Genomic DNA, 27,938 nt, shown 5'->3' on the forward strand with positions numbered 1-27,938 from the left:
GATATTTTTTTCTTGTTATGGGTAAGTTTCAAATAAAAAATAAATAGTGATTTTACTGACAGCATCATCACTATAAAAGCTGGATGCATAGATTTTTGTGCCTAGGATTGTATATTCTCTTGACATTTTTGATAGGGTATAATTCAGGAGCACTGTCTGGTTGCTTTCTTCTTTCCTTTTTAGCAAAGTATCTGAGCTTTTTTGTAGTCTGTCTTATAATCTGTTCAGTTCAGTTTTGAGGCCAGAAACCTTTCCCTCTGGGGAGAAATCAGTCCTGAGTTCTTTAGTGCTCAGACACACTGCTGTTTATTTGTAACTCTCTGTGACCAGCTGTGACTGTTCAAGTGTTTTTAAACTGATGCATTAGCCACAGCTTTTCCCCTGGGAGGCCATAGTCTCCTGTCACTAGAGTAACTCCAAGCAAAATATCTTTAGAGTCTACAGAAGAAACAAAGCAGAATAAGAAAAAAAACTTTCTCAGCACAACCCTTAAGTATATGTCTGTTCTGCCAAAAAAACTTTCTTCTGCTCTTTGAGGGTTCATATAGGTCTTTTTCTTCAAATGAACAATTCTAGGAGATTCTAGGATTCTCCTAAATGGTTCTCCTTTTTCCTAATAAAATTAACAAATTCTCTCTTAGCCATGTACTTCATGTACATAAGGAATACAGTCATCTTCAGTCGTTTAACTTTAATAGGTGAAAAAGTAAACAAAAACATTATTTTGTTGCTATGTAGCATTACCTCAGTTTAAGATATTAATTATATATACTTTATGGGCCTCTGGAGGTCATCTAGTCCAATCCCTAATCAGACCAGGTCCAGTTGGGTCAGGTTGCTGAGGACCACGTTCAGTTGAGTTGAGAGTATCTCCAGCCATGGCTATTTTACAGCCTGTCTGGGCAACTTTTTTGGATATCTGATCATGCTCATTGTGAAAAAGCTTTTCCTGATGTCTAATCAGATAATTTCTATGGATCCACTTCTGTCAGTTAGGATCTTGTCTTATCACCATGCACCTTCAAGATATCTGGCTCCCTCTTTTCTGCATGCTCTCTTTTGTTGAAGAGAGTTGAAGAGGTAGTTGAAGAGAGCAATAGATCTGTTAGTCTTTTCCGAGGCTGAACAATCTCCTCACATGTCATGTCTTCCAGGCCCCTAACCATCTTGACAGCCCTTTACTGGATCTGATCTGATATCTTAATATCTATCTTGTAGTGTGGATACCAGAACTGGGCACAGCGCTTCTAATGTGTTCTCACCAGAGCTGAATAGAGGGTAGTAATATCTCTCCTTGACCTGCTGGCTACATTCAAGCTAAGACATCCTGTTATACAGATGACCATCTTTACCACAGGGGCATGTAGCTGGATCATGTCCAACTTTCTGATCCTGAGTACCTTTTCTGCAAAGCTGCTTTCTGGCTAGTTGGTCTCTGCCTTTACAGGTATATGAGATACTCCATTTCGGATGCAGGACTTTGCATTTGCCTTTATTGAACTTCATGAGGTTCTTGTCTACCTGTACCTCTAGCTGTCAAAGTCCCTCTGAATAGCAGATCTGCCTTTCAGTGAATTGACCAATCTCCCCATTCATTAGAATCTGGGTCTTTATTGAAGACATTAAATGCTGTTGGCCCAGGTATTGATCCCTAAGGGCAGCAACTAATAACTGGCTATTGGTTGGACTTTATGTTGCTGATCACAGTCCTCTAAGCTCAGTGATCCAACCAATTCTCCACCCACCCACCACCTAACCAAACCTTGTCTTCCCAATTTGGCTATGAGGGTGCAGTGGCAAACCATGGGAGACTATTAAAGGCCATTTTTATGTCAATTTATATGACATCCATGGCTTTCCTCTCAGCCTCAGAACTGACTGTTTCATTATAGAAGGTAATCAGGTTGGTCAGGCACAGTTTGCTCTTGGTAAATCCAGGAAGGCTATTCCCAATCACTTTCTTGTACATCATGTTCAGACTTTGGTGTGCTTTATCTATAGAAAACAGTTACCATTAAAGCTTCTGTCTTCTGCCTGTATTAAAAAGATAAAAACAGCTAATCATTTGAAATGCTATGTATTAAGTACAGCCTTCATTTTATCAATACCTTGTTGCCCTTTCATTTTAGATAGAGGTTCCTGAGGACAGAATGTGCCTTATCTGACCATTTTTACACCTTATTAGAAGTAACTACTGCATTTTGGGATAAACGGAAAAAAATAGTGGGGATGAGTTGCTTTTCTCATGTAGGGTCCTCTTTCTTTAAGGACAAACGTGCATAAAGGAGAGAAGAGGCGTAAAGTGTGCTTTATAGTTGGATGATCATTCCTACTTGCTTGAAATCTTCCTGCTAGAAAGATGGGCACAGATCACAATCTTATCCTCTACTCAAAGGCTTAGCAGCCTGTGTATGGTAACTAGTAGCTTTTTGACTAGACAGTTAGCATTGAGTGGTTACATAAAAAAGGCAATGCTGGCTGGCTAAGGCAATTTTATTATTAATAACAATAATATATAAATGCTGAACAAGAGGAAAGATTAGAAAATTAAGTACCAAAAAGGTGAAAGTCAAGGGGGAAAAGAACAAGCAGTCCTGTCTAGAGTTTGACATTGACCCAGGCAATGAATAAAAGTGGTTGCAGGTAAGGCTCCAGACTCCCCCACGGAGCCTGGCACTCATGTAGATGATGAGTATAAATACTGCAAAAGAAGCACTTCTCTATACTGCAAGCAAAATAGGAAACTTCTGCTTTCTTCATATGTCTCTTTGAGTTTCAGCATGGTGCAGATATTTCTTCATTCCTACATCTCTCTGCCATGGTACTTTTCTTCCCTGAAGCTATGCAGAGTTTTCATTAGAACTGCATTAATGAATCAAACTCTAGTAAATTGAATCATCCTTTTAAATGCCAATTTCTATTTGCTCTTTGGCTGCCTGAGTGATAAGGTGGATGCTCACAGGTGTGGCCTCGTTTCTGGATTGCTGTTTCTCTTGTCTATACATGCACATGAGACTTTAATTGCCATCACTTCCAGGATTTCTTTATAGTAGTAGTATACAGAGAATGGACTTTATTTTTTCTAGTCAGTTGGAAATTTTTATTGCTTGCTTTTTCTCAGATCTGTTTTTTGTTTGTCTTTATGTGTTTTGAAGATGCTAGTTAGAGCTGTTCAAGACAACTATGTCCCTATAAGCTGCTCCATTTAATTAAAAAAAGGGGGGAGGGGAAGGTGAGAGAGAAATACTCTTGAGGAAAAGATTATGTGTAGTGCAAATGGCATATTTCTTCTTCGGTGATTAAAAGTGTACATGCTTTTCAAAGCATGAAAGGCATGCACTCAGTGTTCCTGCTTTTCAAAAGGTATGAGAGCAGACTTAGACTTCTATATGATTATCTTACTCTATCTGACACTTTTGAAAAAGAGTGTCAAAAGACACTTTTGAAAACTACCTTCTGATTGTAGTCTTTTTCTTGTTTAAAAGGAAGCAATTAGATCTATAGTAAAACCTCACCTGTTTTCAGGTGAGTAATAGCATGTGTTTGCTGAAGAATTAGGTGTCACCTGGGACTGAAGAGGCACTCCTAAGTGTAAGATCTGAGTGAGTCATTTCCTTGGGCTCTCAAGTTTTGTCTGGCTCATCAGGGTAAGCAGAGGTAGTTCACTGGAGGTGACTATTTTTAAAAGTCAGGAATGTGTTAAATTTTAGATCAATAGGGGAAAAAAATAACATTTTATCTGTAGTCATTGCATTTGAAATCACCAAGACACGTTAAAATCTAGCAAGAACACTTTTAGTGAAGTTTGAATAAATATTAATAGAATTGTGTTTGTAAGTATTTATACCTGCATGTTATAGTCTGTGCTGCATTAGTTAGGACATAAGTATGCTCCAGAAGAGGACACTGGTATCCAAAGCTGGCGGTGGAACTGACGTAACAAACCGCTTAGTGGAGTGGTGGCCATGACTCCCGAAGTTCAAGCTCTGATCAATCCCTGAATGATGCCTAGAAGCCGCAGTAAGATCAGATTTAAATTATACATTCTTTAAAGAGTATGTAAGAGTATATGTATCTGTCTCACAAATGCATAACCATTCTGGTATTGTTGCTGAATGAAACAATGTATTATTGCATTTTCTATTTTGGAGCTTGTTTCCTGTTTTAGGGGCCCTTTATATACCGGTTGTGTGGCAAGTAATGAAATTGGCCTGTGCCATTCATTAATCTCTGTATCTCTTCTTCTCTCCTCACCTAGTGATCAGTGCAATTTAAATGTCAATTTAGACATTTAAACACTGAGCAGTTGACTGAAAACAAACAATTAAAATGTCATTTCTCTGCATGCCTTTAGGTATCCAGAGGAATTGTTGTTTTTTTTTTTCCCCCTCTCAAATAAGTTTTGCCTCCGAGACTTTGCTGTAGCCTTCTGAGCAATGTGTGAAATTGTAGTTATTGAGCATGCAGTTCAATATTTCAGCTTGTTAGCCATTCTTGTGTATATTGCAATGGTCAGTTTTTCCTGAGATTGTACTGATGCAGTTGTAACTGCACAGTAGTTTTTGTGTGAGCCTCACAAAACCATTGTTTTTCTGTATTGATTTTGCAAAACAAAATAGCAGAATAAGAAGGAAAATAATGGGAAGAGGTATCAAACTTTACATAATTCTTTGACATAATACTATATGGAAGTGTTCAACATTTTACTATGCAGACATTCGCCTTTCTAAAAAACTGAGCAGGGTTTAGTGGTCACCTCAACAGAGCCTCTCACTGAGTGTCTCTGGAGTTCTCATCCTTACCCTTAGCTGCACCACAAAATTGATTGCTTCTGAAGAAGCTATCAAAGAAGAAAAGACCAGTTCATTTGTAATTTCAGACTTCTAATCTCGTTAGACTTTTGCAAAAATAGTCATCTGTGTGGAACATAATTTGGTGTTTGCTAAGGATTTTGAGGGAACCTGTGCCATGTCTGAATACTAGCTAGCCTCCTAATGATTCCAAAGTTGTAGTCTTTCTGAAAAAAAATGATAAGCCCACATAAGATTACTAGTTCACGTGAACCCTAATAAAAGGGAAATTATCTTAGCATATAGGTTTGCTCTTCAGTTTCTTTAAAACATATACTGGAGGCTGAAACCAAACAAAGCGGTAAATGATGACAGTTTTTATTTGTGCTGGGGTTTTTCTTTGTTCTTAAACTCCTCTAGGGAAAATCTTCAATTTAGGTAAGTATATGTTTATACAGTTCAGTGTTTGTTCTTAGGCTCTAGCATATGTGTTGTACGATTGTGTTTTTTTTTTTTCCCCCTAAACATGTATGCAGGGTAGATAGAAGAAAATGATCAGAAGGATCATTTCAAATATTCAGAAGGAAGAAGCAGGAAAAGAATCCAATGTACATTAGATGGTCAAAAAAATGAATCCAAGCTCAGATTTTTAGAACAACAATGTGATAGTAAGGAGCTCCAAACATGGGGAAAAAATCCTAGATGTTTGTCTGTGTTCTAGTAAGTTATTTTGTTTAAATATCTGGCATGAATTAATACTTGCTGCATCTACTGCTGATGCCTAATCTTATGATTACAGCTTGAAGGTGTGGAACCAGTATCATTCTTTGAAGGTATGTGTGTTAATGGTAGTTCCAGAGGAATATAGTTGACTTTTGCTTTATTTTCTGAATTTCTTTGAAGCAGAGAGAAACCTTTTATGCTACAAAAGAATAAAAAAGGTTTGCAGGAACCATTATTTGTGACACATGCTTTCTTAGTGAGTTACAGCTTTTTGATTTACAGAGGAAAAAAGACAGGATCCTACTTTAGATTATGGCTTTCCTTAGCAATTTGTGCAGCATTGTGTTCAATCTCTGTTGCTTTTCTTGCAAAGAAATACAAAGTGAAGCTACCTACTTTGCTACTAGAGTTACTGTTTTAAAAGTTTATTTATGCCTACTCTTATTTTGGAGGCCAGACTGCGTGCTTATCTCCTTTTAACAAATAGTCATTAAAAGGTTTAAATCCAAGTTCTTAAACCATCATATTTTGTTGGTGTTTGATTGTTGATATAAGAAATGAGGAAGCTTAATAACTCCCTAACTTAATTTTTGATCTGTTTTCTTCAAAGATTTCCAAAGGTGGCTAATATTTGTAAGAACATCTATTTTGCAATGTCTTGTGAGGAATGAGAAATGGAAGTAACTGACTTTTGAATGTGTGGAAAAACAAATGCGTCTGAGGTGCCTTAATATGTTTCTAAAAATTATTACCTATTTTCCATTGTCTCTCTTTTCCATATCCTTAAATTCTAGGTCATTAGATGAAAGTGCAATTACATTTTTTGCTAACCCTCTTTAAAAAAGAGGGAGATTTAAACCCAGGACATTGTGGAGAGACTGCCGAGGCTTGTCCGGACTGTTGCCCCCTGCTTCCCTTCCACAGGGGTGCCAAAGCTCTCCTGGGAAACCAGCACAGCTGGTGCCTCTGGAGCACTCCTGCGCTGCTGCGTGCTGCAGGGGAGCAAATGGGAGGGAGTAGATGTCTGTGAGAAGTTGCAGGGCCATGATCTCCTCAGGATTGCAAAGCCGCACAACAGGGATGCTGCCCTGGCTGGATATAGGCTTTTTAGGAAGGACAGTCAGGACAGTGAGAGGAGGGGGAAGAGTTGCCCTGAGCATAAGAGCCATGGGAATGCATGGGGCCCTGCCTAGGGCTCAGATACTGAGCCAGGCAAGAGCTTATGGGTCAAGGCTGCTGGACAGACTAACGTGGACAACATTGTGGCGGGCGTCTGCCTGATCAGAAAGAAGCAGTAGATGAGGCCTTCTTCAGACAACTGTAATATAACTGTGTATTTACATACTTAACTTAGGATAACGTTTCAGGTTAATGTGATAAGGATTGAGATCAATTTTGCATTCCTCCTTAGCCTAGCCTTCACAGAGTTTTGCTAAAATGAAGAAGGTGTGGTAGTTTCTTACCATACTGTTGACAAAACTGAAGTACTTGATGATGCAGTGGCAGAAGCTGATTCAATAGATTATCAAGGAAAATTAATTCTTCAGTAAATACTTAGTTTGCTTATTGTCTAATGTTCCTGGTGAGTCTCCGTTTGACTTAAGGTTTTGACAAAATTTAGTATCCAATGTTTGTAGCAGGTTTTTTTTTTTTAGTCTTATATTAACTATTTTTTACACATTAATATCTTTAGGGTCCTTGATAAAATTACCAATGTTCTTCCTTATCTTCACTTACGACAGTGAAGTGACAGTGAACATAGAGCCAGGGAAAGCAAAGAAGTGTTTTTATTTTTGCACTGATGTTGCACATGGAGGTTTTCCATCATAGCCTCTAGAGTTACACTGGAGGCACTTAAGCTTTCAGGTACTGCCTGACTGCACAAAATCATTTCCCTGGTCTTGTTAGCCTTAGCCTGATCACTTCTCTGTCCTGATGATTTAAGTTTCAGTTTCCTAAGTCTTTCTACAAAACCGTACACTATTTAAGTTAATACTAGTACTTTTAAATTTACTTAATCAGGATTTAAGTGGCATCATACCAGTGTGTGTTAGAATTACAATACAATACAACAGAATTCTGTCTTGCCAGTTTCCTTCAACGAAAAAAAACCCTTACTTCTATGTCAACTGTATTTCAAAACTGTTGTTTAAACAACAAATATTTACAGTTTGAAAAGGGCATACCACGTTTTGATTGTTTTGTGCATTTATTTACACTACTCATAGAACCTCTGTTGCTCCTGGGAACACAGTGGAATAAAACTCAAGAGAGGTGTTTTTTTTTTTTTTTTTTTCCCCAAGCTCATGTATTTAATATTGGCCTATTTAGATCAAACAAGGGGAGAGGATAAGCTTACCTCATTCAGATACAAAGTCCTGGATTTTCTGTCTTTCCTGGCTCGACTGTAATGTGCCATGGGCTTGTGCTTTGTGAGCAGTGGCTAGCTCCATGGCTGCTTCTCAGTGCCGGCCCTAAGGGTTGTGTCTTGAACCAGGCCATGTGCAGGACAGCTTGTTTCTCCCGTTAAAACTGACGATGGGGCTGTGTGGTGAATTGGAACTAGATCAGAGAGCTGATGTAATTCAGTTCTAGTCCACTCTCTCCCCCAGTGTTATTCACAAGATTATTTTTGGCCCAATTCCAGTCCCTCATCCAGCTCACTCTGGGCCCTACAAGAAGTTTTGTCAGCCCAGTCTGAGGGAATGGTTGGGAGGTAGGAAACTGGCCTAGGAGATGGGGCACAGAAGAGGACTGCATGCCAAGGATGAGCTGAAACTTTAATTTCTCCATGTTAAAATATTTTGCCTATTTGTAAAGACAAAACAAACAACCTCCCTCCCTCCCCCTTTGAACAATGTTTAATAACCATTCAATTATTTTCTCTTATTAAGGTTCAAAACCAAAAATTTTAGTCAGTTTTCCAGTAAAAACCTTCCTTGAAGCTACAGATCTTGTAGATAAAATACTTTAATTTTAAGAAAAGGCAACTTTTATGCAAAATTTCCCTTAATTTTGATCTTTTTAAGTCACAAGAGTACGGACTTCCAGGTGACCTAACAGCAGTGAAAATGTTCTGTTTTCTGAATCCTCTCTAATACTAGCTACTCTATCTTTTAATTCGTCTTTTAATTCTTGAAAAATAAGTGTAAAGTCTGTTTTTTTAAAAAACTTTTTTAATACTGAAGCTATCTTGGTAGTTTTTAGGGAGTTAAAGAAATGTAATTTTGAATGTAAAGTGCTTATACACTGCAGCCTGTGAGTTTGCTTTTGTCAAGAGCTAATATTGGCAAGTGAAAATTCAATTATATTCTGGAAGTTGGAAGCCAATTTTTACTGTGGAGTAGAAATTGTTTCAGGACATGTTTTCTACTCAAATTATCCTGAGCTCAGGAGGATTTTTGTATTAGTCTAATGTATAGCTGTGAATAGAACAGTGAAAAAGGTCTCTAAAGTTTGTAGTCTTTCTGCTTTTTTCTCTGTATCTTTATATATATGTGTATATTTATTCTTGTATAGTTCTGTTACTTAGTAAAGGAAGTCTTCAGGTGCTTGCAGAAATGATCCAGAAGTGTGTGGCAGCATATTTATTTTGCACACAGAAGGACTGGTTCTTTGATGGAATGCAATTGAGAATAAAATCCCAAGGATGAAATCCTAGCGTCTCTGAAACAAGGTTTGCTGCGAGGGAACTGAAGAGACCTAAATTGTTGCATGAGGTGCTGATTTTCTGCTGTGCACGTTTAGGTGATGCAATTATGCTGCAATTGCTTGTGGCTCATGTAGTCATGTGCATTCCGTTGTGCTTCTGGAGGCCTGTGGAGTCAAAAATGCACACTGACACGTGGAACCTTCCTGTTTTCTCTTAACAAAGGTCATGTTGGCTGCAGAATCAGAGTGTCAGTTGTGTTGGTTTTTGTCAAAGATACTCATCTGCTCTAAACTGATCTGGAAAAACGCAAAAGCAAAAAGGCTTTCACACAAGAAGAGTAGTTTTGTTGTTGATATGGTGGCAGACTGGATTGCTTCTAATAGTCTTGTATCGTTCTTATGCCTGATGCTTACAATGAATATTTCTAAAATGCTCCACAGTAACTTTTATTTCTATGCAGATTTTATTTTCTTGAGTACTTAGGCCCACACATGCTATTTCACTGGAAATACCAACCAGATGACTGGAGAAAGAAATTGGTTTGATTTAACTGACTGTTTGATTTTTTTTTTTTTTTACTCATTTAGGACACCCTGAGTATCACTTTGATCCTGAGGTACTGCCATTTGATCCATTTGTGTGATCAAACACGTTTGGACTTTCCAGGCCTGATTTTCCACTCTTCCTCCCTTACCCCTTCCCTACCCCTCCTAAGTAGGAGGCAAATGCAGCATCTTTAGAGCTGTTGGTCAGCTGTAGCTTGAGAAAGGGCTCTATCTCCTCTGATTATCATTACATCAGGTAACTTCAGTGCTGAATCTTTGTTTTGAATGATGAAGTGTCCCCAACTTTCTTTCTTCCAGCCAGCCACTCTGTGCTTGGTTTCCCACAGGGAAGGGTTCAGTCGGTGCTCTCGGTGCCTTTTCTTCCTGGGCTGTTCAGTCCGGCTTTGCAAAGGCACACGCGGAACGGCGCCGCGCAGCGCCCTGCAGGAACCCTTGCCCTGCTGCTTCCAGGCAAGTTCGTGCTGCTGCCCGGTGCCCTGCTGTCCCGTTACAAGCCATCGTCTGTACCGTGCGCGAGCCATTACTGTTGTGCTTAATGTTGAAAGCTGCCATTCCTTTTACCTCTCTTCTCTCTTTCTGTGATTAAAAGAAGCAGATCAACAGCTTTACTGCCACAGCCAGTCCTGTATAGTCACCTGTGGAGGTTTCTAGGCTGATGAGCATCCCTAAGTATGCAGCCACAAGAGTTTTGTCTTTGATTCATTGCAAACTGCCAAGCTTATATCCATGTTGCAAGAAGTTCATCGTAGGAGATTGAAAGGGAAATTTTGCATGAAAAACAAAATATTTTTAATCTTGTATTCCTGACTAGTGAAGTTGGTTTGTTTTTCTCAAACTACTGTGCATCGTTCTGTAGCTAGCTGTTAGTTTTTTGAGTCTCTGTTCTGCTTTATGTTGAACAGATGCTTAGATGACCATTTTTACCACTTTTTGATGCATCAGATGTCCATACAAATCATTTTTAATGAATTTAATGGAATATATTAATGATTTTACTAGCAAAAAGGAACTTTTTTTTTTTTATTTATTTATTACCACCTCTCACAAAAGACCTCAGGCTGTGGCATTTTTAAAATTAGTACTCCATTGTATTTAGATACTTGCCTTGTTCAAGGTATTTGTGAAGCCATTAAGAGAGATGCTGAGACAGTTGAGGCTGCAGCATCAACATGGTGTTTATGACTTAAACCACATCCTTTTCATCAAAAATTAGAGCAAAATATTTGTACTTCCTTAGCATGTAGCTAAAATGACAGCAAATTACCAAAGATTCAGTGTAGATAGAATAAAGAAGATGATTGGACTAGGAAAGTGTCAGCATTGATAACTATTACTCTTGAGCTGACTCTGGATGATCTGCTTAAACACCTTTCATAAAAGACATGATGTCCAAAGTGCCAATTTTTGGTTTCCTCATTGATTAATTGCATCAAGAGCTGCACCCATGAATGTGCCTACCAGAAGCTTTTCACAGTGGCACTGTAGATAAATGCCTAGGTTCAGAGGGGAGGAGCATACGTGCCTTAATATTGTTAGTTTCAAGGCAACTGTTGTGGAGGCTATCAAAACTCAGTTTATTTCCAGGTAGAGTTTTGGATCCTTGCGTTGATCTACATAATCTTGTATGGTATGTGCCACTGCGCTTACTGTACAAATTGTGTGTTGTTGCTCTGCATAACGAGGGTGGGATTGGTAGAGGAAATAGTTCATATCTCTGCCTGTACTTGTCTGAATTTCATATGATTCAGGTTTCCTGTGTATGGTTTCGGCATTGATGTGTACAGAGTGATAGACTCTTGGTGGGATTCTTGCTTCAGATTAAAAATATTGACCTAACACGTATTTTTATGCCTTGTCTTAACTTGTTCTGCAAATTCCATGTTGTTGATGTCTTAAGTGAGTGCGTACAGAGCAACAGGTCATTCGCATAGCTTTTCCTCTCCCTCTACCCCTATGCAGAGGATACTCTATTTTTTTTCTTTGTCTTTCTCCAGTTCACAGTACGTACGGGAAAATCTGTGGAAATGAATATTGAACTGAGAAGTTAATGTATGCAAGAAATTTGAAGGCTGGTTGCGGTTAGGTTGTTTAAAAGAGTTATTCTATTTATCTGAAAATTATTACAAAATTTTTGAAACTTTTACCTGACTAGTGGGGAATTAACAAGGCACTGACATGAGAGTTCCCTGCAGATTTTCAAGAACTTGAGGAAATAACCTGAGTCCAGCCTCAGACTGGACTAACTGTGCTCCAAACGATGACTGTAATCTTTCTAAAGAGAGTGAAAACTAACAGTATTCAGGATCTATGTAAAAAATATGATAACGTATATAATGAGTTCTGATACTGATGGAAATGAGAAGGAAAAAAATCTCCACAGTGAAGAGGAATTACTGGCGGAGTACAGGCACAAGACTCACTGACTCAGGTACAGGGAGATTCCTGCCCCCCCGAAGAAGGCCAGCTAGCGTTCTGCAAATTCTTGCTGCTAATCAGTATTGCTGACAAGATCTGTTCAGTTGTGTTAAGCTGTGCCTGTGAAATTCCTCACAGTGAACAGATGCTAAACACTTTGTGACTAATGGGAATCTTTGAGAGGAAAATAATAAGGAACTTTCCTGAAATTCATTCTAATGACTTGCAGGATAGCAAAGCTGTTAGTACTTGGTCTAGGGGTACAGAATACAAGAATGGCAATAGTGGCAAAGAAAATTATCACTGTTGATATGTTGATAATGAGTTATGCCCTGTAGCACCTGCCAAATACACCTATATTCAGTATCCAGAGAAATGTTCATGCTGTTCAGACTCTTACTAGCATGCGTCTCTCTATCATGTTGCTGTCACATTTTGAAGGAGCACTTATCCATGATTTAAAGGTGTTTGTGTGTGTGTGTGTGTGTATATACATACATACATATATATATATATATATATATACATATACAAATTTTTTTCTTCCCTAGAACTCTGTGGAAGGTCACTAAATCCTGTTGATAGGAGGCAACATATATAATATCCCAAAGGTGTGCTATTGCCTCGAACATCCTACATGCGTTTCGTGACTATTAAAGGAAAGGCAGCCTTATGTAGTTTAAGTGGATATTGCTACAGAAATGGAAGATAAGGAATGTTTTGCCACTTTCTCCAGCTGAGGCTAGAGTTGTGTGAGCTATTGCTATGGATACACTTTAGATTATTGCCTGCAACAGTTTTTCCGTTCTCAATTTTCCAGCGTGGAGGTGTATTGCCCTCAAGTCAGTTTTTGTCCACTCTAGCAACTTTTGGTTGTATTTTGAGGTGCATTCTTGTTATTTATCTTAAATAATTGTATAGATCTAGTGTAGAGAAGGAATCAAATGTTTTATCATGATACTAATTCTGCTAGGTGTTGTGGAGTTGAGTGCAAGGAAGGTAACCTGGTATGGACAGTAATCAATAAATGAAAGAAGGAAATGGATAAATGCTGCCAAAGCAATAGCTCATGTATTTGCAGCATGTGCTGTTTTGTCACGATTAGAACTTCTAATGTCAATGTGGTACTTTTCTGAAGATAAAGGGAAATTTAAGTATATTTTCACTTAGGCACTTGGGGTGGAGCAATAGCTAAACGTGCTGACTAAGTGTATAAGTAAGAAAAATAAAATGCTGCTAGATTGTAAATGACAGGAATGAAAGCACAGACAATACAAATACTGTTGGTTCCGAGTGGATTTTTTTAGTGCTGTTTTGGATATAGCATTAATCTTTCTAGAGTACTTAACTGATTTCTGATGAAATGTTTTGACTTTTCTTTTTTCTTTGTAAAATCAAGTTATCGAGTATTAGTTCTGTAGTTAAAGGAGAGGAAACAAGCCTTACCTAACAAGGATGCAAATATGGCAATGTAGTTAAAAAGTTAATTTGAATATTCCAGATTACAACTTTGCATTTCCAAGCCTGCATGTTTTCTTGAGTAAATCAGCTCCAGTAAATGTAATGTGCTTCAAAGGGGATGAGCAGTTTCTCACTGCAGTTTCTAACCTGGCCTGTTACTGTAGTGTCCGCAGAATACTACTCTTTGCAGCTCTGCATGTCATAATACTTTTCTTTGAGATAAAGATTCTCTAAGTAGACACTGATAGCAACAAAATGTGAATAGCCTTGCTACTTGAGCTAATGTGTGTGTGTATGTAGAGTCAAAATGGTCTTTAAATATTGCTGCTGGTTTCTTACAAATATTTTAGCAGCTGCCAGTTACTCACATATTTACCTATCAAAATTTTTAAATGTGTGCTCTGAAGATTGTGGTGTTCACTTGATGCATAATGGGATATGAATATAATGGAAAATGGGTAAACTGAGTAATAAGGAAATAGTTGCTTCAATGGGAAACTGGTCCAAAAGTGGGTTGTAAAATGCAATTTTTGATTTGGTCAATGATGAGTCAAAAGCAGATGTGTATATATTCATATGCACATATGTACAACTGCAGTATGCACCTCATTTTATAACTGCTTTATAATGTGAAGTGATCCCCATATTTTTAGACTGCAAAGTCTAGATGTGACCACCTATTATGATACATTAGATGCTGACGTGCTTTTTACGGCCTTTTGGAACAGGAGCGGCCTGATTACCAAGGCACAGTGGAACTGTGTTTAAGTGAATGATCTGTGCACTAGGTGGTTTCCCATTTGATGTCAGAGCACCAGCAGAACAGAGCACATCCTCCTCACTTTCTTTGATGCACCGGTCAAAGTTCAGATAAGTTAGCGTATTCAGAATTCTTATCCTTAGCTTCAAACTGGATTTAAGTGAAGTTTCCTATTTTAATGGTGTTCAAGGAGATGCTTTGTGGAGAGAGATATTTTCTGTGCATTTAGGCCTATATAATTTTTAAAATTTAAAAAATTAAAAAAACCACAAGTGTTTATTTCAAGTGCTGTCTATAGTTCTTAAAAATTGATGCTGAAAAAAATCTATTTTGTCCTTCACTTCTGAAACTACATTGAGTGCTCAACCAGAGTGTCAGAGCTGGATGGAATTACATTTAAGATGATATGCACAAAAGGCCTTTATTTTATTAACAACCACAAGCACTTTATAACTGTGCATAAAGAATCTCTCTTGGCACAGCTCAGGCAATGTAAGAGAACACATTTTCACTCTTTTGTTCATTGGTTGGAAGGATTGAGAGGAATTTTTAGGACCTTGGACAAAAGAATTAAACAATGGGCCAAATCTTGACTTTTAGGATACTTATTATAATAAGAAACTTTTAAAAGCATCTGGATCATTTATTCTTTTGCAGTGATTTTTCTTGTATTCTGTTTGTTAATATAAGTGCTAGATGTCAGTAAGAAAATGTCATGTAAAATTCTTAGTGTAAAAAAAGCAAATGAAACCTTTTTAAAATCTATTTTAGCGTGAGAAGCCATGCCGAGTAGTTTTACATCCAACTATATGCTGTCATGCTTAAAACTTACATTCTCACACAGCTTTGCTACTGGCATCTCAGAGCTACCATCCATCCATACCAACATTGTGACTTATCCTTGGAGTAGATAGCACAACTGCTGTGTCATCTTCCTCAGTGTTTTAACTTAGACCAAAACTTCTCAGGGTTCAGTCTTTCTAATTTCCACAAGACTGCCAAAACCGTGTTTTTAAAGTAGTGGAGTGCTGACATCACTCTAGTAAGGACTTGAAGTGACAACTCATTTCACAGGCACCAGTGAATATCTGTTGGATAGCGTTTTTTACTACTGCTCTTGCAGCAGCAGACTAGAGATTGTTTGAGCCATTTCCCCAAGTGTAATAAGACTACAAATTGTCAAGGAATAGCAGCCTCTCCTCCTCTGCATCACCAGAGGAACTGTCTCCATAATCATGAAAATCCCTGGACATCTAACAGTATAAAGCCATGATTATCTTAACAGTATGAGTTTGTATCCTCCGTGATGTCACAGTTTTTAGTGGCATTTTGCTTTGGAATTGACTCACTTCCCTGTAACTGGTGGCCTGTCCTCTGTATCTTCATACAAAGACGGGTTGAATTGACTTCCATTGTAGTGCGAACTAGAAAAGGAATGGAGCTTACTGAGTCAGTGGCAAGTTGTTCTGTAAACTAGTACAGATGCTGCAGACCTTGGCATATGTCTCGAGCATGCATGGGCAGCACCTAACACATTGCAAACTTGGTGGCTCCACAATTAACAAAAGATAGCTGTGGAAAGAGGACTCAGCTTGAAATATCTGTGCTGCTAATGAAGTTGATCACCTAAAGCACTTATTTCCCACTACAGCCACTGCTGGTTTTGACTGGGTCTCTCCTGAGAGACAGTAGTTAACTCAAATTGAGGTGAGCGTCTCCTAAAACTGACTTTCTCCTCAGCTTTGGGCATTTCCTAGTGGATGTATTGGCAGCATGTGATGTTCAGTTTGATGCCTTGAGGGAATGCAGAATCCTTTCTCTCCTGCAGTTGCTTTATCCTCTGAGGCACAGTTTCTCACTTTTCCTGTTCTCTCCGCTTTCTCTAACTTCTGCTCCTGCATGGCACCAGTAGGCTTTGTAGCTTTTGCTTTCATTTTTGTCTGTCTAAAGCTTGCTGTCTTGCTTTAAATCTTGAATTTTGTGCCCAAATATTGACTCGTGTTCTATAGGGAGATTGACAGACTTGGTCAAACTGTTTTCTTGTATCTTCTGTGCAGTTGTTGAGAAATAAGAGATCATTACAGTTCTGAGGGCAGAACTGTTAATTTCTGTAGAAAGACTGTGTAGCAGCAATTTATTTAAGTCTGTACTTTACAGGTTAGGTTTTCCTCAGATTTTTGCAGCTAAGGAATGAAACACTTTGAATTCTGGCCATTCAAATCCTGAAGCTGTTGACATAAACTGTAGGCCCAGTGTTAACAGTACACAGCTAACTGGCAGATTTGTTTTAGAAATAAGTAAATGCTTGTGCTTCAAAGGGTAAGTACAAAGTGTAATGTTAAAGACTGGAAGAAGGCTGTTTCTAAGGAAGTTGTCTCTAGCTCTTTACTTATAACCCGTAGGGAGAAATACGTGTGCGCTGTCTTCTGATCTCTTGGTTAACTAAATCAACAATGGAAGATGTCAACAGAAAGAAAAGAAAAAAAGGAAATGAAATATGGGAAGGAAAGGTGGAAACTCAGAAGTCTATCTTGTTTCTTTAAGATCTTGCTCTTATTCCAGCTATTTTAGATGTCCTTTACAGTCCTGCATCTTATGTGCTCTAGTGTTGTTGTAAGGTGTTTTAATATAAAGGATGCTAATATGGATTAAACAAGAGTGTAAATTGCTCTCTCTTATACTCACTGTTACTTGTTGAGCTTCTGTGAGACACAGCAGTAAGGGTGGTATGGCTACTGAATGTGTGGAAAGCTTGTATTACAGAACTTGTTGCTGAGAAAGTTATTAAACTAATCCCAAGTGAAAAATCTTAAACAAGTTCACACATCAAAAATCTAAGTTAACTTTGCTAAATGAATATTACTTGAGATTTTTCTGAAGTGTTTAGAAATACCAATTCCACTATAGTTAAAAAAAATCAATTAAAAATAAGTTGGATTTATTCCTCCCTGATAACAATGTTTTTGAAGGGCCTAGGTCTTTGGTATTAAGCAGGCTACATGGGTAACTTCAGGTCTGTGAGAATTTTGCCACGGACATCTCACTGATCAGAATTTCACTTTAATTCTCTCTCCAGTGAGTTTGATGAATGGTCACATAAACTTGGTACATAAATACCTAAGCAAGATGTCAAAGGCACAGACATCTTGCCTATACCTTAGGATTTTTATATGTATGTATTTTTCCCCCATGTCCAAGTTATTCACTGTTTTCATGCATTACTTTTACTAGTGTCCCAATGTTTTGTTAGTATCCTAATGCCAGTCTCATCTATTTATTTTTTTTCATTGCACATATGTGAAAGAATTTAACCCCTTTACCTCATGGAAGAAAATACAGTATTTGAGAGGTTGAAGGAACAGCATGTAATCTTGACTTTTACAGTCATATCATAATTATATTAATACCAACATCATCATTTGCCAATGCAAATACAGTACTATCTTGGAATATGCAGAAGCAGCTCACCCTATTTGGAAAAAGAACATCTCAAAGATTGTTAAAACTTAGTTTTATGACAAGAAGAAAAAACTAAATTAAGTTTTAAAATGAGAAGAGAATTATTTATGTGCTAGGACATAGCCATGCTTAGCAAGGGGGAGGATTTTTATTTGAACTAAAATGAAGGTGTGAGGAAGTTATTGGTGAAAAATTCTGTAATGAAGAAGCAGAGAAAATGCATAGATACAGACTTAAGAACAAATGACTGGGAAGTAGAGAAACAAAGGTCAGATTAAAATGAACTTGGTAAAATCAGTGGGTTTTTTAGTATTTTTCCCTCTCTATTTTGCAAAAACCGCATATATATGAAAGAATAAAGAAACCTAAACCCTCTGTGTCAATGGTTTCATTTTTTTTAAGAAGGCATTGCTTCCATGATTAAGAAGTTTGGAAAATGTTTTGAGTTAATGAATTGAAAAAGACCTAACCTAAAAAAAAAATTGTTATTACAGAATGCTGAAACCAAGGTAGAAGAAGCAGCTAAAGAGAGTCCAAAAGCCGCCAGACTAACACAGCAATCTTCAGAAGATAATGAAGTATTTGGTGAGTTATTCAAACCACTGGAAAATGTTATTTAATCTATTAATTTCTACTTCAAAACTGATTTAACAGAAAAGATAATGCCTCTCAAAACACTTCTGATATACTTTAGATTTCAGCTTGGTACATAGCGTTTAGTTATGGGAGTGCAGTTCCAGAAAGATAAGGAAAGGTGGAGGCTGAGAGGAGAATGGAGAGAGGGATCAAAGGTCTAGTGTGTTTCATCTCTGAGGAAGGACTTGCAGTTTGTTATCATAAAAAGAGGGATTGAATGCAAGTCTTCAGTAATAATGAAGAGGTATACAGTGAGAGAGAAAATGAACTTCTCTTGAAGGGTAGGATGAGAAGTGTTTAAATTGCAGAAGGAAAGATATGTTTAAATGTTGGGAAGGGGAATCCGGGGGGGGAATACATCCCTATGTTTTTCTCCTCTGGAAAGTCTGGTGCTTCATCATTGTGCGCCTTTTAAAAACAGATTAGACAAAAACTGTCTAAATTGGTATAGATGTAGTTCGTTTTGTGGCTGATGGATAGACTAGATGACCTTTGAGGGTATTTGGAGGCCTAGATTTTAGATGAACTCCTTTCTGTAGTTTTCTGAAAGTTGTTTCTATTTTTTTATGGTTGTTTTATTATTTGATCTGAAAGGTGTATTTAGCCCATTCTTTGACATTAAGATCTGGAAAAGTAGAAGGAAGCCTTTTTTGCTCCACTTCTGTGTTGGTGTTATGCTATTGCAACTCCACTGAAAACCAATAGTCTAAAGAGAGAGGAGAGGACAAGACCAAAGGTTTACCAGTTAATGTAGTATTTGACTTCATTCTGTTTTGAAACAGAAACTTTAGATTTACATAAGTCATGTGGATCTTTTTTAAGACTGACTGTCTCAAGGACTTTTGGATGATACAACTAATTATGAGTACAAGAAGTTGTAGGATTTTTTTTCAAGGTATATAAGGAATGGAGTCTGAATAATTATCTCTTACTGTGGGTAGAAACAATGTGTGTGAATGTTTAAACTTGTGGGTAAAACTAGCTTTCCGCTTTGAGTTAATGTAGCGTGGTTGGCCTATGAGTCTGAAATCTTGATATGAATATTTCCAACATTGGTCATGTAATACCAATGTCTAAAGAATGCCCAAAGGTGGACTTAAGAACCAGGTTTCAACTTTACGAATTTAGTAGTGAGGGAGGTGCCTAACACCTAATTTCTTCTATGTTCACAAGTTATTTGCAGTAGATCCAGCGCTACGATTATAGAGCTCTCTGGCAATGTAAAATGTTTATCTTGCGTGCTATCCTTTGTCAGTTCAGCTCTCTGTAGTGTTTTTCCTGTGAGAGTAACAAAGCAAGGAGAACTCAGTCTGCCTCTTTCTACCAGCAAAATCTCAGCTTTATAAACAAGACCTCTGAAGCTAACCTTTCCTCTATTCTGATCATTAGCCCCAAATAACAGTGAACTAAACTAGTAAGTAAACTAGTTAGAACTAAACTAAGTTTTGTCAAACATGTGGTCCGTATGGGTACTGGGAAGTAACAAAAAAAATAGGAGTTAAAAAAAGCAACAACATAAAGCTCACTATTAATAGGCTTAAATTCATTATCCAGTGATCCACACCCTCCCTACTAAGTTTTTAAAAAATTCAAGGTTGATATTCACTGTACTAAATGTCCTTTGAAGTTAATAATTTACTAACAATTTGCTATAAATTTCCATGTTCCAAGTTTGTGAACTGAACTGCTTATCTAAAAAAAGCCAATGATCAACCTTTGCTAACTTGGCATTGCAAGGGGAAAAATTCCTTTCCAGTTCCAAAAACAATCAGAGTATAGCATCTTATCTCTTTTGATAAAGAGTGAGAACTCTTTTCTCACTTTACAAATTGAAGTGTGGTTGGTTTTCTTTTAAAGTCGGATCAAAACTGGAAAGAAAGAAAAAGAAATGTGCTGCAAATGGAGTCTCTTTTCGCTCTGCTCAGGTGAAGAACTTGGTGTCCTGGAGTTGTAATAAAAACCAATCACTCTATAGTGTGAGAATCCCTTAGTATCAAGGAGGAAATTTTGGCATATACAAGTTTTTAGGTCTATAAGAATCTTATTGTTGTATATCCGTGCTCTTCCCTGCACTTCCTGGCAATATCTTAGCGGTTCAGATCCATCTCTAGGAATAAATGATCAAAAGCTTAAAACTTCTTTCCCTAGGGGAGATATTTGTTATCCTGAGATTTAAATGATTGGATTACCAACCCTGCTTAGTTATTTTCCCTCTGGCTTGATCTAGTGCAGAGTCCTGCACCTAGGGAAAAATAACCCTAGGCACCAGTACAAGCTGTGGGCTGACCTTCTGGAGAGCAGCTCTGCAGAGAAGGACCCGGGAGTGCTGGTGGATGACAAGCTGACCATGAGCCAGCAATGTGCCCTTGTGGCCAGGAAGGCCAATGTTATCCTGGGCTGCATTAGGAAGAGTGTTGCCAGCAGGTTGAGGGAGGTGATCCTGCCCCTCTACTCAGCCCTGCTGAGGCCTCGTCTCGAGTCCTGTGTCCAGCTCTGGGCTCCCCAGTACAAGAGAGACATGGAGCTACTGGAGAGAGTCCATCGTAGGGCTATGAGGATGATCAGAGGGCTGGAGCACCTGCCCTATGAGGAACGGCTGCGAGAGCTGGGCCTCTTCAGGCTGGGGAAGAGAAGACTGAGGGGGGATCTTATCAATGTGTACAAGTACCTGAAGGGAGGGTGTCAAGGGGACAGGGACAAACTCTTTTCAGTTGCCCTGTGTGACAGGACAAGAGGCAATGGGCAGAAATTGAAGCACAGGAAGTTCTGCCTGACCGTGAGGAGGAATTTCTTCCCTGTGAGAGTGACGGAGCACTGGAGCAGGTTGCTCAGAGAGGTTGTGGAGTCTCCTTCTCTGGAGATCTTCAAGGCCCTCCTGGATGCAACCCATTCTACCATGCTGTAGGTGACCCTGCTGAGCAGGGAGGTTGGACTAGATGATCTCCAGAGGTCCCTTCCAACCTTGCTGATTCTATGATTCTATTTCAAGCCGTCCTTCATTTCTTCCTCCTTTTCTTCTCCCCAGTGATGTTAATCATAACAAGCATCAAGTATGCACCAGGAACTGTTAAATTTATAGCTTCAACTCTGACTAGAATCCCTCTTCTGAAAATTTTCAGTAGTCTCCTGTGAGCGGGTGCAGCACCAGGCTCCCATTTTCACATAAATCACTCTCTTACCTGCTTTATTTATTTATTTTCTCACAAAGATCACTTTCTCCAGCTTTCTCTGGACAGTGCCACCCCCTGCAGAAAAAGGCAGAGCAGTTCCTGCCTGAAGCAGTGGCTGAGCCCTCCTAGCACCTTGAGTGGCCTTTTGCTTTCTTGAGTGCTGCTGGGGGCTGGAGGCAGAGTGGGGTCAGAAGAAGCAGGTCTCCCCTCCGAAACCACTGGCTGTCGCTCTTCGCCAGGCCACCCGGTGGCAGCAGCTGCCTGCTCCTCGCAGCTCTGGGATCGCCTGGGCTGCCGGATCCAAGACTTTTTAGCAAAGGACACAGAATCCTCTGGCTGTGCTCTGGTCTCTCCAAGACTGGTATAATCTTGCACCAGATGACAATAGCATTTATCGGAGGAAGGGAACTTTCTGCACCACTGATAGCGTGGAATATATGCAATCGCTAGAGATCGTCATGTAAAGAGTTTTTGAGGGAGCTGTGCTGTTTGAATACTCAACTGTTTACATCGGAAACATTTGCTTCCAGAGGAAGTGTGATTTTTGCAGTCTTCACCATGCTTGCCCCCAAAGCCACACCTAACTGGTATTACTAATTGAAAATGTCCTGTTGATAAAGGGCAAAGTAGGACTATTTTATGTTTCCTAGATCTATTAGTGCTCTTTGTGAACACAGGTAAGGACTGGTCCTCTGCTGTGGAGGGCTCTTTGTGTGTGAATGCAAACTTCTTTACATTTTCTTCTGTTTGAAGTGAGTTGGAGTTGGGAATTAACACTACAGAGGCTTTCTTGCCTTTTTCTTCAATGTTAATTTTTGTACTGGAGTAAGGCTGAAATGTCCTCATCAGCAATGGGGCTGCACTGTACCAGGCTCTTTGCAAAGACACAGGTGCATCCTGTGTTTCAAAGACCTAATTGTCAAATGCAATATGCTTAAACAAAAAGATAGAGTGAAGATGTGAGGTAGAACAATATGGGGGAGAGAAGAGAACCTAGCCTATACAGTAATTGTATGTGTAACTGCAAAATTCTGAATCCTTTCAATAGATAAATAAAACTTTTTATTTTTTTTTTACAACATATTCTTTCTGAATATGCATGTATGATGAAGAACTATAACAGTTTCCTTGCTGCAGTCTTCTGTTGACTTCACACACAGTTAACACCGTTTCCATTGCTGTATCAGTATGCAATCATAAAAGGATTGAGAATGAGAGCTCACTCCAGGAAAGATGAAAGTGATATTGGAGAGAATGCTATGCATTTAGAGAAATGGACCAGGAAGAGACTGTTGGCCTTGCTTCCAGAGACGATTTTCAGAAGTTTATTTTGATACATTGCTACTCCACAACTGTAAGGAAAAATCACAGAATCAGTAAGGTTAGAAGGGACCTCTGGAGATACCTAGTCCAACCTCCCTTCTCAAGCAGAACTCTGCAGAAGTGAAGTGAAAAATCAGTGGGCCCAAATGCCTGTCAGATTGATTGGAGGACTGGACCTTCTTTGATACCATTCCACATTCTGTTCACTGAGGCAAAGGCAGATTTTTGTAGATACTTTTCTCCATTGGCCTGAGCTAGCATAAAATTGCAAGTAAGGAAGAGTTCTGTGAATGAGAACTGTGATGTAATGCCAACATATTTTCCTTTCTAGTTGGACAGAAAAGTCAAAGTATATTAGCTTTTCCAGATACAATAAGCTTTGACATTCTCAAACAGGAAAATTTCATTTCTACTTAGTTCAGTACTGAACTACTATCTGTAGAAGTAGCTGTGGTTTCGTTTTTTCCAGTGAGCTGTGCTGTGTGGCTGGAGAGGCAATATTTTAAGGATTTTTTTAATTAAAAAAAGGCAAAAATTAACATTTTCCTTAAAAAGAAAAAACAGAATTGTGACTGATTTTTTCCCCCCTCTTTCATTTAATAAGCAGGTGGTAAGCTCTATTGTGAGTGTGACAAAGCGACAGTGTGAACCCAGTACCATCATTCTGCCATTTCAACTTGCAATGCTGGGTGGGTTCTAAGATATTTATTGTATGCAAAATTCAGGGATATAAGTAGAAACTATACATACAGTGCAGTTTCACAAATGCGCTTGTGCTGAGAGGCTCGGAGCAACTGGCTGTGACGAGGAGGCAGATAATGAGGTAAGTGGTTGGCTGGAGAGGGAACCCTGGTTTATTGCTTACACTGAGGCCTCCTACTGTGTACTGTGCAGGATGACCTGTGGTTAGGTGTATAAGCCTATGCAGGCTGAGGGTTTTCTATCTCTGTGTGGTGTCAGTATGTTATGTTTTGACAGCTAAAGTTGTTGCTGTTGGCCTTAGCATGGCAGGACAGTGGTAGCCGCAGTTGCTGCAGTCCCACTGAACAGTCCACACCTAGCAATCTTTTGGATGCTGTATATCAGACACCATGTTTTGGTTCTTTTAGCTCAATGGGGATTAAATGATGGTATGTCAAGCATATTTTCCAAAGCAATAAATAATGTTTTCTTACACATTAGCAAGTGTTTGTGTAGAATGTTCTTGCAAGGTGGGAATGTATGTAATTATGTATTTCACTCTTTTTTGTATTTTGCCCTTTGGTCCTTACTTAAATGGAGGGGGCAGAATGCAAAAGCATGAGCAGGAAGGAGTTTGGCAGCTCCCTTAGTTGCACGATTCATTTACAAGGAGATGGTGTGGTGGTGGTATGAACTGTCTAAAAGCTGAGGGTTACTGTAGTTCAGTGACCTTCTAACTGGGAAGTGTCTCTTCTCATTCTAAACACAATCAATCATGGGACAGAAGCTGTGGCTTTAATGTAAAATAATGGCAAGCTGGCACAAAAAAAACAATCCGGTGAGACAGCAGATTATCCTAAAATAGATTTTATTACCATGGTGCAATTATTCTCTCTTGCTTGAGAGGGAAATGGAGCAATTTAGTTTTCTATAGTTTTTTATTATAGCCTAAGTAGTGATTCAGCTGTTCCAATTGTCCACACATTTTTACTTTCCTTCACCTGCTTTTTCCCTTTCCCAGTTTGTTATAAGACTTCGTGAAAGCTATCATTGTGGCTAAAGTGTGGCCTGCCTGCTTCCGTCCAGAGGCTACTGGTTTATGAAAATTACACTGGAAAGCCAGGACTAATTTTCAGAGGTAGAAGGAATAGATATACATTTCAACAAAAAACTGCTTGGCATTTTTTGTGCTGTTGTTAGAAGTTAAGTCATCTGTACTGCTCAACCTTTCTCTTTTAGTGCTGTTTTTATGCTCACCATAAGATTTTTGTTTACCGTAAGGGAGAGGGATGAAATTCTTACAAGAGCTCACGTATAATAAAATGGTGTGTGCAAAGTAGGGAGCCTCGCCCAGTTTTCATGGGGTCAAGAGAAGCCAAGGACTAGAGAACTGTAGTGGTGGAAGGAGACCCACAGGATTTCCAGGATGGCAGTTGGTTGGCTGGATTTTTATTAGTTTAAGGTTTGAGGCTTTTTAGAAAGGATAGCTATTTGCATGTTTGATGTTAATTTAGTGGTTCATTTGGTTATGGCTCATTTGATGACTGCTCAATTCCATGGAGAGTCGGTGTACATAGTGTATGGTAGATCACAACTAATGGGTCAGCCTTTTTTTTCTTTTTTAACTAATAGCATTCTGAATTACTAGGTTAGTAGTACTAGTGTCATTTTAACAAGTCTGATCTAGTATGATTTCCTTTTTTTTTCCCTTTTTTTTTTTTTTTTTCCTTTTTCTTTTTTACCCCCAACTTTGCCACACAGAAGATGCATGCATAACAGTTTTGAGTTTTTCCTTCTTTCATGAACTGGAGTTACTGCTAGATTCATTAGCACAGGCAGGGACCTGAGCCAAAGATGCCTGTATTTTTAGCAGTGCAGGGCTGGTTGGCTGTGCTCAAGTGTAATAATGAGCACAGTAACATCAGAATAAATGACTTATTCATTATTTTAATATATACAGGGTACAGGAGCTGCTGTAGTTTTTCCTCTTGTTTATTCAGTATGAGGGAGTCTGTATGTGAGGTTGGGGAAAAGCACAATAGGCTTTTAACTCATTTTGTTATCCAGGGTGCACATTGCAGCTGATTGTATAAGTTAGGATGGCAAAGCGTGGCCTAATGTCACATGTTGGTGTGTTATGATTATGAGCCTTTTGCTAATTAGCTAACCATGAAAACAAGTTACTCCTCTGCCAGTGTATTTTGCCCTCTTTGTCCTGTTAGCAGGCTGCAGCCCAAGAGAGTATGCTGTCTGCACGGAAGAAACAGACTCCTTAGTGTTCTCCTTCACTGATCCTTATGCATCAGCCAGTTTGCTTAAGGCATGATTTTATCTGTATATGAATTAAAAGTGCTTCTGAAAGATCTTTATTTTGGGGAAAGTAGATGGGATATTGCTGTTGTCACATTTCCAGTTCTGTTGAGGCTGAATAAACTCTCAGTTCTGGTTTGAGAGAAATAAAAAGCATAATACTCCACTGTGGGCTAACAGCTCTTCTATCATGTTAGCTGAAACAGATGTTGTCATTAAAGTTTAATTATGATGTGACTCACTACTTAATGCAATGGTTAGAAGAAAACAAGAGTGAGTTATTGTACAATCTATTATGAGAATATGTGCCTGGAAACACCAATTGAGATTTTTTTTTTAAGACAGAAAAGGATTATCAGAGTATTAAAACCACCTATTTTGGCTTCCTGCATAACAATGATTATGAAACTTCATTGGTGAGTCCTTGATCAAATTCATAATCACTAATTTGAACTTAAATAATGCCGTATTGTAAGAATTATTTTAAAATATAATGGATTTTCCAAAGGCTTTCAGTAGTCAGTTATTCTGGTAAAAATAAGCATGTCTGAACTGATGGTCTGAATAGACTGCACACCTCTGCAGTGCTCTGTGTACCTCTGACTGTGAGGCTAGATCCCTCAGGCAACCCACAGCACAAATCCTGATTTGAGATGGTGACCCAAATTATTTGCTATCTAGAGGCAAAAGATGGACCCTGCGGAGAGGCACGGGGAGGAAGGGAGCACAACAGGTCAGTATTAAGTTGGTGTTTTCCATCCGTTGTACTATTGATAGGATGAAATTTTAATTCCTTTTTATTCCTTCTCAGGATTAGATAGAGCTATGGACTCTGGTTCTGATTTGTAATTCTTAGTGTTACTTTCCACTCGCATCCCCTGTTTGAACCTCGTCCATTGGCAGTACTGTACTTAGCTCTATTTGCTTTGATAAAATCTGAAAGATGGTGAGCGCAGCTTAAAAGACACAAAGCCATCAAATTGCTGCCCAAGGACTGTGGAAGAGAGGCAAGAGAGATATTATAGCTATATCATGCTCTCCCAGCAGTGTTTGTTCTGTCAAAATAGCAGGCTTGATATGTAATGGATTTAGTTCTGAAAACATTACGAAGAGAGCCAAGCAGCACTAAGCCCACGATGAAGGGATTATGAAAGCAGGGAATGATAGCATATTGTAAACACTGAAGAATTTACTGTGTTCCCACGCAGGTTGTTTTGGTGGTCAAATGACCCTGACAAAATATTTTTATTTCTATACTGCGTTTATCTAAATTATGCTTCAGTCTAACCTATGCCACTTGTAACCTTGTCTGCAAGACTGAAAGTGAATCTGATGGTGTTGAAAGTGGAGAGGGAAGGCAAGAAGGCATGCGGCATGTGTGACTGAGTAAATGAAAATGTGCAGGACTTGGCATCAGTCTGCCCTGGGTGCTCCCACGTCTGCGTCCTGGTACTCTGGGCTCCAGGACCATGTCAGGGAGCAAATTCAGTCCACGCTTGAAGCTGTAGTTTACTATTCAAGTAGACTGTCTGTGGTTTGGCTTGACTTAAAATACATAGTTTAGCAGAACTTGTGCTCAGTTTTATGTTCAGTTTTATGGGCATAGCAATGTCCCTTTAAGTGTTGACAAGGAGGCATAGAGCAGAAATTCGCATCTGAGGTATTTATTTTTGATGAGGGAAAAGAGAAGTGAAAAGGACTAGTATTTGCTGGTGCACACACTGGTACTTGTACAGAAACATCCTGGTAGTGACAAGACTGCGGTTGCTTACAAGCCTTGCGAGTAGCACAGCACAGGCGTGATAATGCTGCTCTTTATTTCCAGTGCTGTTCACAGCAGGCACACTCTCTTGTGCCTTCCCTATGCTTCCCTTCCCAACGAAAAGCCTGGATTTCTCTCATATTCCCTGTTAATTAGAACGAACTTTTTTTTAAAACTAGATGCGAAGTAACTTCATCCAAACATAAACTATAAATTAGTGTGAGTGATTT

At 38.8% G+C, this 27,938-nt stretch overlaps 1 protein-coding gene across 2 annotated transcripts in view; it reads left to right on the forward strand.

Annotated features, from left to right (window-relative positions):
* Window positions 1-27,938, forward strand: part of MBP (myelin basic protein) — a 122,831-nt gene that overhangs the window by 40,393 nt on the left and 54,500 nt on the right. For both annotated transcript variants that reach the window (XM_062570053.1, XM_062570054.1), the window contains one exon: window positions 18,321-18,411. In XM_062570053.1, the coding sequence (XP_062426037.1) occupies window positions 18,321-18,411 (91 nt within the window). The remainder of the gene's footprint in view (window positions 1-18,320; window positions 18,412-27,938) is intronic.

This window comes from Rhea pennata, chromosome 2 (genome assembly GCF_028389875.1).
Source record: "Rhea pennata isolate bPtePen1 chromosome 2, bPtePen1.pri, whole genome shotgun sequence".
NCBI lineage: Eukaryota > Metazoa > Chordata > Aves > Rheiformes > Rheidae > Rhea > Rhea pennata.